Source organism: Gambusia affinis, linkage group LG11, assembly GCF_019740435.1.
Source record: "Gambusia affinis linkage group LG11, SWU_Gaff_1.0, whole genome shotgun sequence".
Classification (NCBI taxonomy): domain Eukaryota; kingdom Metazoa; phylum Chordata; class Actinopteri; order Cyprinodontiformes; family Poeciliidae; genus Gambusia; species Gambusia affinis.
In genome coordinates this window covers 25218360-25231216 of record NC_057878.1, presented here as the reverse complement: position 1 = coordinate 25231216, position 12857 = coordinate 25218360, and the positions used below count along the sequence as shown (strand labels likewise).

Here is a 12857-nt window from a genome sequence, read left to right as displayed (position 1 = left end):
AATTAGCAAGAACTACAAATCTATATAAACATTTTTTTTGTCATGAAAATATTTTAAGTTATTTTTACTTACAGGCAGCAACTATTGTTTTGACAGGCACAGATGGCTCACTTGGCTCTCCAAAACCAGCTCTGTTCTCAGCAAGAACACGGAACTCATATTCAACATCCTCAGTGAGTCCAGTGACTTCAAAACTGAGCTCAGCAATGCTTTTCTTGGATGCCCTAACCCAGCGCATTGCTTTCTTTTCCTTTTTCTCAATACTATAGCCAATAATGTCACTTCCTCCATCTTCAGCAGGTCTTCTCCAAGTCAAAGTTACTGAATGTCCATCAACTTTCTCAACTTCAGGTTTAGATGGTGGACCAGGGGGACCTAAAAAGAAGAGAATAAAAAACAAAGGAATAATGCAATGTTATTTAATTTGAAATGAAAGAATATATACAGACAGTTATACATATAGATGAACAGCAGATAAAAAGATTACAGCCTGAATAAATAAACTAATTGTACATACCAAATCTGTCAACCATCTTGACAGCTTCAGAATGAGATGGCTCACTAGCTCCGTACTGGTTCACAGCAGAGACTCTGAAGAAATATTCATTGCCCTGAATGAGTTTGTTGGCCACATAGTGACAGTCAATAACGTTCTCTTCCAGGACTGTCCAGAGCAGACGGCTAGTTTCCCTCTTTTCCAGGGTGTAATATTTGATAGGAGAGCCTCCATCCTCTGTAGGGGCTGTCCAAGTAAGAATCACCTTTTCAGAGGATACACCACTACATTCAATGGGTCCAGGAGCACTAGGAACATCCAAAACTTTGACCTTGACAGTTTCCTCCTTTACACCAAAGGGATTGGTGGCTGTGATGATATATTCTCCAGAGTCCTTTCTGCTAGCATATTTTACAGATAAAGTGGATGATGTTGGAGTGGTTTCAATTTGAACTAGGTCAGAGGGTTTGAAGTATTTTCCTCCCTTTGACCAGCATGAGGTTGGTGCAGGTTTTCCTAAAATGCTTGTTGCAGTCACAACAATCGTATCACCTGCCCTGACGGTCAGACCTTCTTTTACTTGAGCATCAATGATAATGGTTGGTGCAGCTGTTGGAAAAAATGAGAAACATTTAACCTATCATGCACTAATTTGCATCTTATTGTCATGCTGACTTTCAAAAGTATTCGGAGTAGTTATTAATTTTTGTCTCACCATATTCATCTGTACACAAAATAGTATCTGTCTGCTCAGAGGGTGGGCTGAGGGCACCTGCAGCATTCTTTGCCCTGATCCTGAACTCATATTTGCAGCCCTCTTGTAGATCAGCAACAGTAAATGCAGGTTCCACAACATTCACATTGTTGGCTTTCACCCAGATCTTGGAAGGCAAATCACGCTTCTCTACAATGTATCCAGTCAACCTGTGGCCACCGTCAAATTGAGGTTCAGTCCACTGGAGGGTCACACTGCTTCTAGTAATGCTGATTACATCCGGTTTACCAGGTGCATCTGTTGACAAGGGGTAAAGCAACAATCCATGATTGGATATAAATATGCTCAGGGTTTATAATGTTGGTGCTACTTCATCTCTTGTAAACTTACCGATGGGATCTAGGGCTACCTGTGGATCAGTTGGAGCACTTGGTCTGCCAATTCCAGCCAAGTTAATGGCCATTACTCTGAACTCATACTCCAAGCCTTCAGTTAGTCCAGTGACTTTGTGTTCCTTCATCTTTAAGGCAGATAGACTGGCCCTTTTCCACAACATACTGTTCCTCTCCTTAAATTCAACATGGTATCCTGAACATTTAATCAGTTTGGGAACAAAATTCAGTGTAATATCACCTTACATTAATGAAAATACTTAATTTTCAGATAATGTATTGATAAAATAATCAAACTGTTAAAAATGGTGCTGATTAAATCTTAAGCAGACTGCACCTGTAATAGGAGATCCTCCCGTCTTTCTGGGGTCAGACCAGGCAAGATATGCAGAATCATGCCGCATACTCATGATTTGAGGAGGAGGTGGTGCATCAGGTACATCTGTGAAACAAAACAGTACAGGACAGTGTTATACAGTTAGCATAAGTAAAATATTGGATTCAATAATTATTTTTTATAAAGAAAAAGGACTTACTAAATGGATGTTTTGCAACAACAGGGTCAGACTTCAGTCCCTCCCCAACACCATATTTGTTCTCTGCACTGACTCTGAAGATATATTCTGTGCCCTCATGGAGACCTGTCACCCTCATTGTATTTGTCTCTACAGAGGATGAAACATTCACCCACATGTTGGTGATGGAGTCCCTTTTTTCCAGGATGTAGTTTGTGATTTCAGAGCCGCCATCATCCTTAGGAACACCCCACTTTAGTGTAGCACCATCAGCACTAACATCCTTGAATTTCATTGGTCCACCAGGGATGCCTGGTTTGCCTACCACCCTAAAACAGCAAAGATAAAATATTTTAACCTTTATTCATGGCAATGATTTATTCTTACTTAAATCTCTAAACAGTGTTGTTACTTACCTGATGAAGATGGTGGATTCTTTGGTGCCAGCACTATTTCTTAAGGTGATGGTGTACTTGGAAGCATCAGTTCTCTGACAGTCCCTGATTAGGAGGGTGGTGTTGACTACAGATGACTCAGCACAAACCCTGCCAGTATCTGTCAAATCTTCATCATCTCCCTTTTTCCAGGTGACCTTGGGTGTAGGTTTCCCAACAATTGGAATCTTTAAACGAACACTGCTGCCCTCTTTGGCAATGTAGCACATGTTGGGCAACTCTCTTAAGTCACAACTTGGAAGAACTTCAGAGAAAAAAACAAAACAAGAATTTTAAAATCTCTTTTTGAACACTCAAGTTCCAAATTTCCTTTACAGGAAAGTTTTATAAATGTGTGCACTCACTAATTTGGTCCTTAGCAATCACAGTCAGCTCCTTAGCAGAGCTTTCTCCTGAATCATTTATAGCTTTGACCCGATACTTGTACTCTCTACCCTCCACAAGGTCCTTGGCACTATACTGCATGTTCTTGGACCTCATAAGTTCCTTGTATTTGTCTTCACCATTGAGAACCTCTAACACATAGCAGATAATGCGACTGCCTCCATCAGTGAGGGGTTTCTTCCAGCTTAGAGTGCATGAGTCCTTGGTCACCAGCAAGGTTTTGAAGTCCATGACAGGCCCAGGCTCCTCTGAATGTGAAGAAATGAAACAGTGAACATTTTCTTTTAATAAAACTAAAAAATACATCAATTAATGTTTAACCCACCTGTTGCTCTGACAGAATCAGCTGTTTCACAAGATTCTCCAGTACCAAGCTTGTTGACTGCTGACACTCTAAAGCAGTAGGATCGCCCAGCATCTAGGTCTGGAACCTTAAAAGAAGTCTTGGTGCAGTTGTTTGAGACAATAGACCAGGCCTTTCTTTCAGTGTCACGTTTTTCTACAATATAGTGGGTGACTTCAAAACCCCCATCAATCAGAGGAGCATCCCAGAGGATGTCTGCACTGTCTTTGGATGTCTCTTTCACCATCAGGTTTACTGGTGGACCAGGTGTATCTGGAAGGTGAACAATACTTTTAAAATAAGACCTTAAATTTGAAATGATCAAGCACATTATATTTATGGTGTTTATGAAGTATAAGTATGTATGGATTGATGGGTGGGTGCCAGGATGGATTTGATTGGTGTGTGGATTTAAGCTGATTTACAAATAAATGGATGGATGTTCAGTATGACAGTAATTCCTGTACTAACCAAGAACTTTGACAACAATGGTATACATCTTCATGCCAGCCGAGCTGTCCAGAGACAAAATGTATTTGCCAGCATCATATCTGTTGACTTTCTCCACCATGACCATGGTGTCAATGTTGCTGGATTTGATGACAATGCCCTGACGGTCCTTAATGTTGGTGTTCATCTTTGCCCATGTGACCTTGGGAGTGGGACGACCCTTGATGGTTGCATACAACTTCATATTGCTGCCAGCATTAAGTTCAAGGAGTTCTTTCAGGTCAGCACTTAGCTCTGCCTCAGGAGCAACTGAATAAAAATACAAAAGGTGTATTTGTCATTGACAGTATTGGAAATCAGATTTCAACATTTTATTTTATTTTCAAGACAAAACATAATAGTTTATTTGCTTACTAGTTTCTATCTGGTTTGATTAAAATTCTATTAGCTTAAAATGGTAGATATTTGCAAGGGCTTGGTGAACTGTATAAAAATTACTTCGTATCTGGTGTAATGTACATGTAATATTCTAATTCTAAATGTCAAGTTTTCATTTCCTGTACATGAAAAATCATCATAATTAACAGAAATAAAGGCTTTCAAACATAAATCTGTGTTTAATTAATAATGTGTGTTACTTAATGATAAAGTTTATGAAATTATTGGGCTTTTCAGTAGTATCCTAATTTATTGAATGAATGTGTAATTTTTGTAAAGCATACCTATGATGTCCTTGGCAACATGTTTGCCTGGGACTTCAGCTGGCTCACTGAAGCCTACTTTATTCACAGCAGTGATGCGACACTGGTACTCTGCTTTGTCAATTAAGTTCTGAATGACATAGTTAGTGTCCTGTAGGTTCCTGGGGACATTGCAGCGGATCCAGTCTGTTGTGTTGGTTCTCTTGCATTCCACTAAGTAACCAATAATGGAGCTTCCTCCATTGTTAGCTGGTACAGTCCAAGTGAGACTGATTGTGCTGTTGGTGGTATCTGTCACAGTCGGGTTTATAACAGGTCCAGGAGGAGCTGGAGATAACCACAGTGATTAACTTCAGACAGCATGCAGAAATTTGATTTTTAGAATAACAAAAAATAATCAGTTTTATTATGTGTATAGGTGTTTGAAACTTACTAATAGGATCCTGTGCAGTGGTGCCTTCAGAGGGTTCACTGGGTTTTCCCAGCCCAGCCTTGTTGACAGCAATGACTCTAAACTCATACTCAATTCCCTCTGTTAGACCTGTCACTTCAAGAGACCTTTCTGTTAGGGGTGTTTTATTAATCTTGGTCCACTTCATCTCCTTGGTCTCTTTCTTTTCCACCATGTAGCCCAGAATGGTAGACTTTCCATCATCAACAGGCTCCTTCCAGCTCACAGTCATTTTGTCTTTGGTTACATTGGTGATTACAGGGGCTTCACAAGGACCAGGGACAGCTGAAAGTTGTGTGCAAGTAAACATCTTTCATTAGAAACTACAATCATGCCTCAATTGTTGTTAAATCTGAACACAGCTTGTGACGTAACACATAACACACAGTTTCATGTTGGATTTAAACTGCAGCGCTAATGACAAATTTAAAGTATGAATTTGAATAGAAGCATATGATGACTTACTGAAAGGGTTTTTAGCGATGATTGGGTTTGTGATAAATGGGTCTCCAACTCCCCATGCATTTTCAGCACGAATTCGGAACTGGTATTCATGACCTTCGATTAGTTTTTCCACATTAAATTCTAATATGTCACCCTTTATCTTTGTTGACACCTGTGCCCAGTTAGTTCTGCTGGTTTCACGCTTGTCTACAATGTAGTTACTGACAGGGGCACCACCATCTTTCAAAGGAGGTTGCCATGTCAACTTGATACTGGAGGCTAACACCTCTGCATATGTGGCACTTGTAGGGGGCCCAGGCACATCTGATAAAAAACAGAAAAGCAGTATGTAGAATAAATGTGAATTCAGCTTTGGATGGGTTTCAATTCTTACATTTAAAAATGTAAATTCTTACCTAGTACATTGACTTGGATTTCTGCCGTCTTTGAGCCACTTGCATTCTCAGCCAACACAGTGTAGGTTCCTGTGTGTTCTTTGGTGACAGCTGGAATTTCTACTTGGAAATGTTGTCTTTGCTGTGTAATGACCTGGCCTTCACCTGACTTCAGAGTATCATCACCTCTCTTCCAAGTGACTCTGGGCATAGGCTTACCAAACACATCTGCTTCCAGCAAGATTGTGGCTCCAGCCTTAACTGTTAAAGCTTTTTGCATCTTGGCATTAAGTTCAATCCTTGGAGGAACTGTGTATTGAATAAAACATCAATAATCAAACATTTTAACTGGCCAAAGACTTTAAGTAAACATCACATACAATATTTTTTCCCCATTATTTTTTAACGTCTTTGTGACTGTGTTGAGGAAATGTCTTACCATTCTCAGCACAGACCAGGATTGGATCTGTTGGTTCTGAAGGCTTGCTCATGTTCACTGCAGTTTTAGCAATAACTCTGAACTGGTACTGAAGGTCTCTTTCAAGTCCTGTCACTGTATACTCCTCCCTGGGAACATTCTGACTGCTGGTATTGCAACGTATCCAAGTGTCTCCTGGAACCCGCATAGCCTCAACATAATAACCTATAATCTTGCTTCCTCCATCATTTTTAGGACGGGCCCAAACCAAAGTGACAGAGTTTTTGGTTACATCCAAAACTTCAGGTTTACCAGGAGTGTCTATAAGACAAGCATAGAAATGGGTGATAGCAGAAATCTAGCTGAAAAAAACCTTTTTGTATATAGGCATTGACTTTCAACTTACCAACAGGTGTTCTTGCTGTTACAAAGTCGGTTTTCTTGCTTGGTTTGCCCTGACCAGCACGGTTAATGGCTGATACTCTGAAAGTATACTCCAAGCCTTCAATAAGACCAGCACAGGGGTATTCAGTTGTGCGGACCACAGTGTCATTGGCTTTCACCCACAGAAGACTGTTTCTCTCCTTGCGCTCAATGTAATACCCTGTGATGGGACTGCCCCCATCACTCTCCGGTTTATCCCAGCCAATGAACATACAATCCTTGTTGGTCTTGTTGACATGACAATTTAGGGGCTCACTTGGAACATCTAGTGAAAAAAAAAAATTTTTCATAATCTTAAATAAATACACTCAGTTTGCTATTGAATTTCTATTAATTAGCATGCCAGGCCAACGAGGCTTCAGTCTTGGACATATTTTACCCACACTTACCAAAAGGGAACTTTGCAACCATTCTTTCTGATTGAAGGAAGTCTGACACACCATAACGGTTTTCAGCGCGGATGCGGAATGCATATTCTTTTCCAGGAACAAGTTTTCCCAATCTACAACTGGTTTTTGCGCAGGAGGAAAGGGCTGTCACCCAATCACCTCTACCCACATCACATTTTTCAATGACGTAGTTTGTGATATTACTGCCGCCATCCTCCAGAGGTTTGTTCCAAGACAGGGAACAAGCATCTGAATCAATGTCACTGATCTCCACAGGGCCTTCGGGAGGACCAGGGATGTCTGAAATATACAGTTGTTTACCAAGTCATTTTGCTTTTGGTCAGATGAAAGATGTGTAACACAATTTTTCTTCAGAAATTAAAACACAGTAATACGCACCTCTAATGATGATCTTTATTGCCTGGGAAATCTGTCCAGTGCTGTTCTCAGCAACAAGACTATAATCTCCACTGTCATTCCTTGTCACATCTTTGATGATTAGGACACACAAGTTGCCCGACTGATGCACAGCCAAGCGACTGGATGGGACCACTGCTTTCTCACCACGTATCCACTTGCATGTTGGAACAGGTTTTCCTGAAACAAGTGCCTCCACTCTAAGCTTGGCTCCAGCTCTAGCACTTGCAGTCTCTGGCATAACAATCTTTGGCTCAACTGTGGTTCAAAAAACAAAACTGCCTGATTATTAGTTTTAAAAATAGTCAATTTAGACACAGACATTTCTAAATATCAAACTGTGGTCACATTGAATCTCTGAACTGAGTTCCTTTGCTGTTTTGATGACAGTCAATTTGAAAATAATAAGGCTGTGAAACACATGGTGTTATTAAAAGGATAAACTGTAGAAAGATAATCCTAAAAATAATTGCCATGCATTTAAACATACTCATCTGTTCCTTGATCTCGGTTGGCTCTCTTGTCTCAGTGAAAGAACTCATCCCCATGATGTTCTTGGCAGCCACTCTGAACTTGTACCTTTTCCCCTCCTTGAGGCCACTGACACTGACTGATAAACCTTTAACTGTTGTGTAGGCATTCCACACTTCTTTTTCTGGTTCAGCTTCTTCTTCCTCCTCTACTACGGGTGGAGGTGGAGGTGGTGGAGGTGCTCCCTCTCCTTCAACCACCTGTAGTTGAGTAGTACAGAAAGAAAAATAAGCACATATTAATTTGAAAATTTCTTAATATCTACATATAGTCTGAATTCCAACATCATATATCTGTAAAGATAACAGTATAATCGGATATATCCAGTGTAATTGTTGAAACTTATATTTCAACATTCTGACTTATCCAACTGATAAATGCAGCAAAACAACAGTTTGGTTACAAACCTCAACAGGGGCTGGTGGCGCCGGTGGAGGTTTTACTTCAATGTATTCAATGACATAGCCATCAATTTTGGCACCACCATCTCTTTCAGGCTTCACCCAGCCAATCATTGCACTGTTCTTGGTTATCTCCAGAATTTCAATCTTCTGGCAAGGGTCTGGTTTGCCTAAAAAAGGAGTTCAATGTGTGAATATGCTCAAATTTCTAATAAAAAGATATCTAAAGATAGAGCTAATCTTTGATCCTAAATGAAATGTCATTTGTCTTGTAATGTTCTGATTATTGACTGATACTTACTGACAGGATCGGAAGCCAGGTAGGAAGTAGGTGTCATTTTGGGAACTCCAGAACCATACTCATTGACAGCTAGGACTCTAAAGTAGTATTCAGTGCCAGGTATCAGACCACTGACTTTGAGAGGAATCTTATCTGGCTGAACTTCAGTCTTGACAGTTGCCCATGTCTTGCGGTCAATCTCTCGTTTTTCAACTATGTAGTGTGTCACCTCACTGCCACCAGTGATCTCTGGAGGATTCCAAGACAACATGACTGAGGTCTGCTTAATGTCTGTACCTTCAAGATTTAGTACTGGCCCAGGAGTATCTATGTGGAAAAATGACATTGCAGTTTATTATTATTTTTGTTAACTTTCAGTTGGATCTTTGTCTTTTCTGGATGCTTGGAAAAACATACTTATAGTTTTCAGGCAGCAAAAAGTACTACTAAAAAATTATTGACCTACCAAGAACTTTAACAGTGACAAACACGGCTTTTTCTCCTGCAGGGCTCTGTAGAGTCAGGCAATATTTCCCAGAGTCATCACGTGTGCTGTCAGGGATGACCAGGAAGGTCATTGTGTCGATGATGTCGACTTTACCCTTCCTAATAACATTATCAATACCCATTCTTCTCCAAGTGACTGTTGGATGTGGTCGCCCTCTGATGGTGGCGCAAAGTCTAATGGGACAACCAGCACGAACTGTGAGGCCCTGCTTCAGGTTAGCATCCAAGTCAATCTCTGGTGCCTCTGTTGGATAAACAGTTATTTTTGTTAAATATGAAGCTGAAATCCAGCTTTGGTGTTTTGTGTAAACTTTGTCATAAACTTTATACAGTGTTCATTACCTAAAATTTCCCTTGGAATCACAGCACCCTCCAGGTTACATGGCAGGCTCATGCCCACTTGGTTTTGAGCAGACACCCTGAATTCATAAACTAGCTTCTCATCTAGACTTGTGACTGTAAACTCGCACACAGTAAGTTGTGCTGCCACATTGCATCTCTTCCAGCCATCATCTCCTTTCTTTGCACTCCCCTGTGCCCTCATTTCCACAACGTAGCCAATGAGAGGGGCTCCTCCATCAGACACAGACTTTGTCCAGTTCAGGGTCACTGTGGATTTTGTGCTGTCCACAACCTTTAAGTTGGTAGGTGGTGAAGGAGGCTCTGTAAGTGCATATAATAAAATATGAGGCAGTGGGCTTGGTTATGGAAAAAAACATTACCTATATAACACATTATTTTGAGGTACTTACCAACTGCATCCTTTGCAGTGATTGCACGAGAAGCCTTACTTGGAGTACCAACACCAATTTCATTCACAGCTTTGACTCTATACTGGTAGTCATGGAGAGGTAATAGTCCAGTGACTGTGAAACGAGTTCCAGGGGCTGGATCCTTGTTGACAGGGGACCACCTGACTGCATGCTCCTCTCTCTTCTCCAAAAGATAGCCTATGATTGGTTTTCCTCCATCTCTATCAGGCTCTGACCATTGTACAGTCATCTCCTCTTTTCCGATCTTGGTGACCTCTGGTGCTTCAGGGGCATCAGGGACATTGAACTGCGTGCCAGCAACAATAGCCTCACTCTGAACTGCAGGTCCAGGGCCCATTTTATTCTCAGCTCTAACCCTGAAGATGTACTCATTACCCTCAATAAGTCGTGTTACTTTAGCTTTATTGGTGATGACAGCATTAGAATGTACAGACCAAACCCCTCTCTTTGTCTCACATTTCTCGATAATGTAATTGTAAATATCACAGCCACCATCATCTTCAGGAACTTCCCAGGCCAGGTTGCACCTGTCAATGGTGATATCAGACACCTTGAGGTCCCTGATGGGACCAGGTCTGTCTAATACATTAATTGTGCATTTAGCAGAGCTGGTTCCTGCACTGTTGGAGGCTGTGACAACATATTTGCCACTGTCTGTGCGTCTACCACCAGTAATCAACAGTTTGGAAAAGTCTGCACCAGTTTCAAGTTGCAGTCTGGGGCCTTTCTTAATCTCCTCTGTGGTCTCATCCTTTGTCCATTTGACATCAGGTTGAGGTTTGCCCTTGACTATTGCTTCGACTGCAATAGAATCTCCTGCTCTAACAACAAGGGTTCCATCCAGTTTAATCTTAACCTCAGGCAATACCAGTTGTTCCTTAACTAGTACTTCACCTGTTGTCACCCAATTACTTTCGCCTCCCTCATTTTTAGTCTGAACTCTGAACTGATAGATTTGATTTTCAATACACCTGTCTGCCATAAAGTAGGTCTCCTTGATAGCACCCTTGTGAAGCCTCTCCCACTCTTCAGCTTCTTTTGGTTTCTTTTCAATATGATAAGCTATGTTTCTACTACCACCATCGTAATCAGGTTTCTTCCACTTCAAGAAGCAGAAGGTCTTTCCGATTTCAGATATATGGAAATCTATGGGTTCCCCAGGTTTCTCAATAGGATCAACTGCCAAGACAGGTGACTTTGTCTCTGTGGATGGACCGACTCCTATCTTATTTTGAGCACTTACACGAAAGAAATATTCACAGCCCTCAGTAAGAGGAGCCTTTATCAAGCGCTTGGTCCAGTCATTGGAGACCACTGTCCACCCTCTTTGACTTGGCTGACGGCATTCAATTATATACTGAGTAATCTCAGTTCCTCCATTGTCCTCAGGGTTTTCCCAGGAGACCATGCAAGACTTCTTTGTCACATAAGCCACTTTCAAATTTTGACAAGTCCCTGGTGTGTCCAAGACATTGACCAAAATGGTGGCTTGAGCCTGTCCACTGCTGTTCTTTGCAACAATACCATATTTTCCATAATCTGACCTGACTGCATCACTGATAATTAGTTCACAAACAGGGTAGTTGTTATTCATTTCAAGGCGCTTTTCTCGAGACAAGGCTCTGGCATCCTTGGTCCATGTGATCTCTGGATCTGGTCTGCCTTTTACTCTAGTAATCAAACTGATTATCTGACCTGCTCTGACTGTCACAGAGTCACGACAGGAGACATCAACCACAACTTCAGGAGGCACCAGGATGTCTTTCGCCAAAACAGTCTCAGGTACCTCCCTGGGCTCACTGTCTCCAACCTGGTTTGTAGCTCTGATACGTATTCTGTACTCCATTCCTTCAATCAGCCCAGGCACTCTGTAAGCACAGATCTTGATTAGATCCTTGTTGATTCTGTCCCACTGGGCAGATCCTGACTTCTGAATCTCAATGACATAGCCCAGAATTGGACTCCCTCCATCTCTTGTGGGTTTGGTCCAGCAGATGTCTGCATAAGATTTACTCCAATCCTTAAGCTTAGGGTTACCAGGAGGTCCAGGTTTTGTGATGGCACGGGTGGCTTTGATTGGGTCAGATGTGAGTGAAGGTTCACTGATACCAGCAACATTCTCAGCAAACACTCGGAATTCATAGCTATTGCCTTCAAACAGACCAGAAACTCTGTATCTTAGGTCTAGCACAGGAGTTTTGTTGACACGAATCCACTTTCCTGTCATCTCTCTGCGTTCAACAACATAGCCACTAATGGGGCTGCCTCCATCATGGTCAGGTAGGGCCCATTCTACTGTTACAGCATTTTCTGTGACATCAGAACACTCAGGAAAGCCTGGAGGTCCAGGAGGGTTGAACATATGCTTGGCAATAGTAGGAGGACTTTCAAGGCTAGCACCAATCCCAATCTTGTTCTCTGCTCGAACCCTGACAATGTACTCACGCCCTTTCTCCAACCTTGTCACCTTGGCCTTTGTACTTGTGCCACTAGAGCTAACCACTGACCAGGGCTCCCATGGCTTCTTGACATCCTTCTTTTCTACCACATAGTTAGTGATAGGTGTGCCACCATCATCTTTAGGTGCCCTCCACTGTATCATCATGTGATCTGGGGTGACCTCCAAGATATTGATGGGTCCGATTGGTGGTCCTGGTAGATCCAATACAGTGACATGTAGGGCAGCAGTCTTACTACCTGCAGGATTTGACACAGTGACTATGTACTCTCCAGTATCTCCTCTCTGGCATTCTGTGATACTTAAGGTGGTTGAAGGTCCAGCAGACTCAATTTTAAGTCGGCCCTCGGGAGTGATCTCCTTGCCATCACTGATCCATTTGGCAGTGGGAAGAGGGATTCCTGTCATCTTAGCTGGTAGAGTGATAGTACTGCCAGCTTTGACTACGAGACCCTCAATAAGCTTCACATCAACTTCAATAGTAGGTGGTACTAAAAG

The 12857-nt window shown here is 41.7% G+C and overlaps 1 protein-coding gene across 1 annotated transcript in view; it reads right to left on the bottom strand.

Annotated features, from left to right (window-relative positions):
* Positions 1 to 12857, bottom strand: part of ttn.1 (titin, tandem duplicate 1) — a 156296-nt gene that overhangs the window by 44223 nt on the left and 99216 nt on the right. The window contains exons 173-196 of the mRNA XM_044132734.1: positions 9881 to 12850; positions 9471 to 9791; positions 9088 to 9372; positions 8643 to 8948; positions 8348 to 8511; positions 7900 to 8140; positions 7392 to 7667; positions 6993 to 7292; positions 6566 to 6868; positions 6181 to 6480; positions 5763 to 6050; positions 5368 to 5670; positions 4885 to 5187; positions 4473 to 4778; positions 3772 to 4059; positions 3283 to 3573; positions 2918 to 3205; positions 2535 to 2817; positions 2140 to 2447; positions 1941 to 2045; positions 1602 to 1799; positions 1212 to 1508; positions 518 to 1105; positions 73 to 375 (exon numbers count right to left, since the gene is read on the bottom strand). Coding sequence (XP_043988669.1) covers positions 73 to 375; positions 518 to 1105; positions 1212 to 1508; positions 1602 to 1799; positions 1941 to 2045; positions 2140 to 2447; positions 2535 to 2817; positions 2918 to 3205; positions 3283 to 3573; positions 3772 to 4059; positions 4473 to 4778; positions 4885 to 5187; positions 5368 to 5670; positions 5763 to 6050; positions 6181 to 6480; positions 6566 to 6868; positions 6993 to 7292; positions 7392 to 7667; positions 7900 to 8140; positions 8348 to 8511; positions 8643 to 8948; positions 9088 to 9372; positions 9471 to 9791; positions 9881 to 12850 — 9615 coding nt within the window. The remainder of the gene's footprint in view (positions 1 to 72; positions 376 to 517; positions 1106 to 1211; positions 1509 to 1601; positions 1800 to 1940; positions 2046 to 2139; positions 2448 to 2534; positions 2818 to 2917; positions 3206 to 3282; positions 3574 to 3771; positions 4060 to 4472; positions 4779 to 4884; positions 5188 to 5367; positions 5671 to 5762; positions 6051 to 6180; positions 6481 to 6565; positions 6869 to 6992; positions 7293 to 7391; positions 7668 to 7899; positions 8141 to 8347; positions 8512 to 8642; positions 8949 to 9087; positions 9373 to 9470; positions 9792 to 9880; positions 12851 to 12857) is intronic.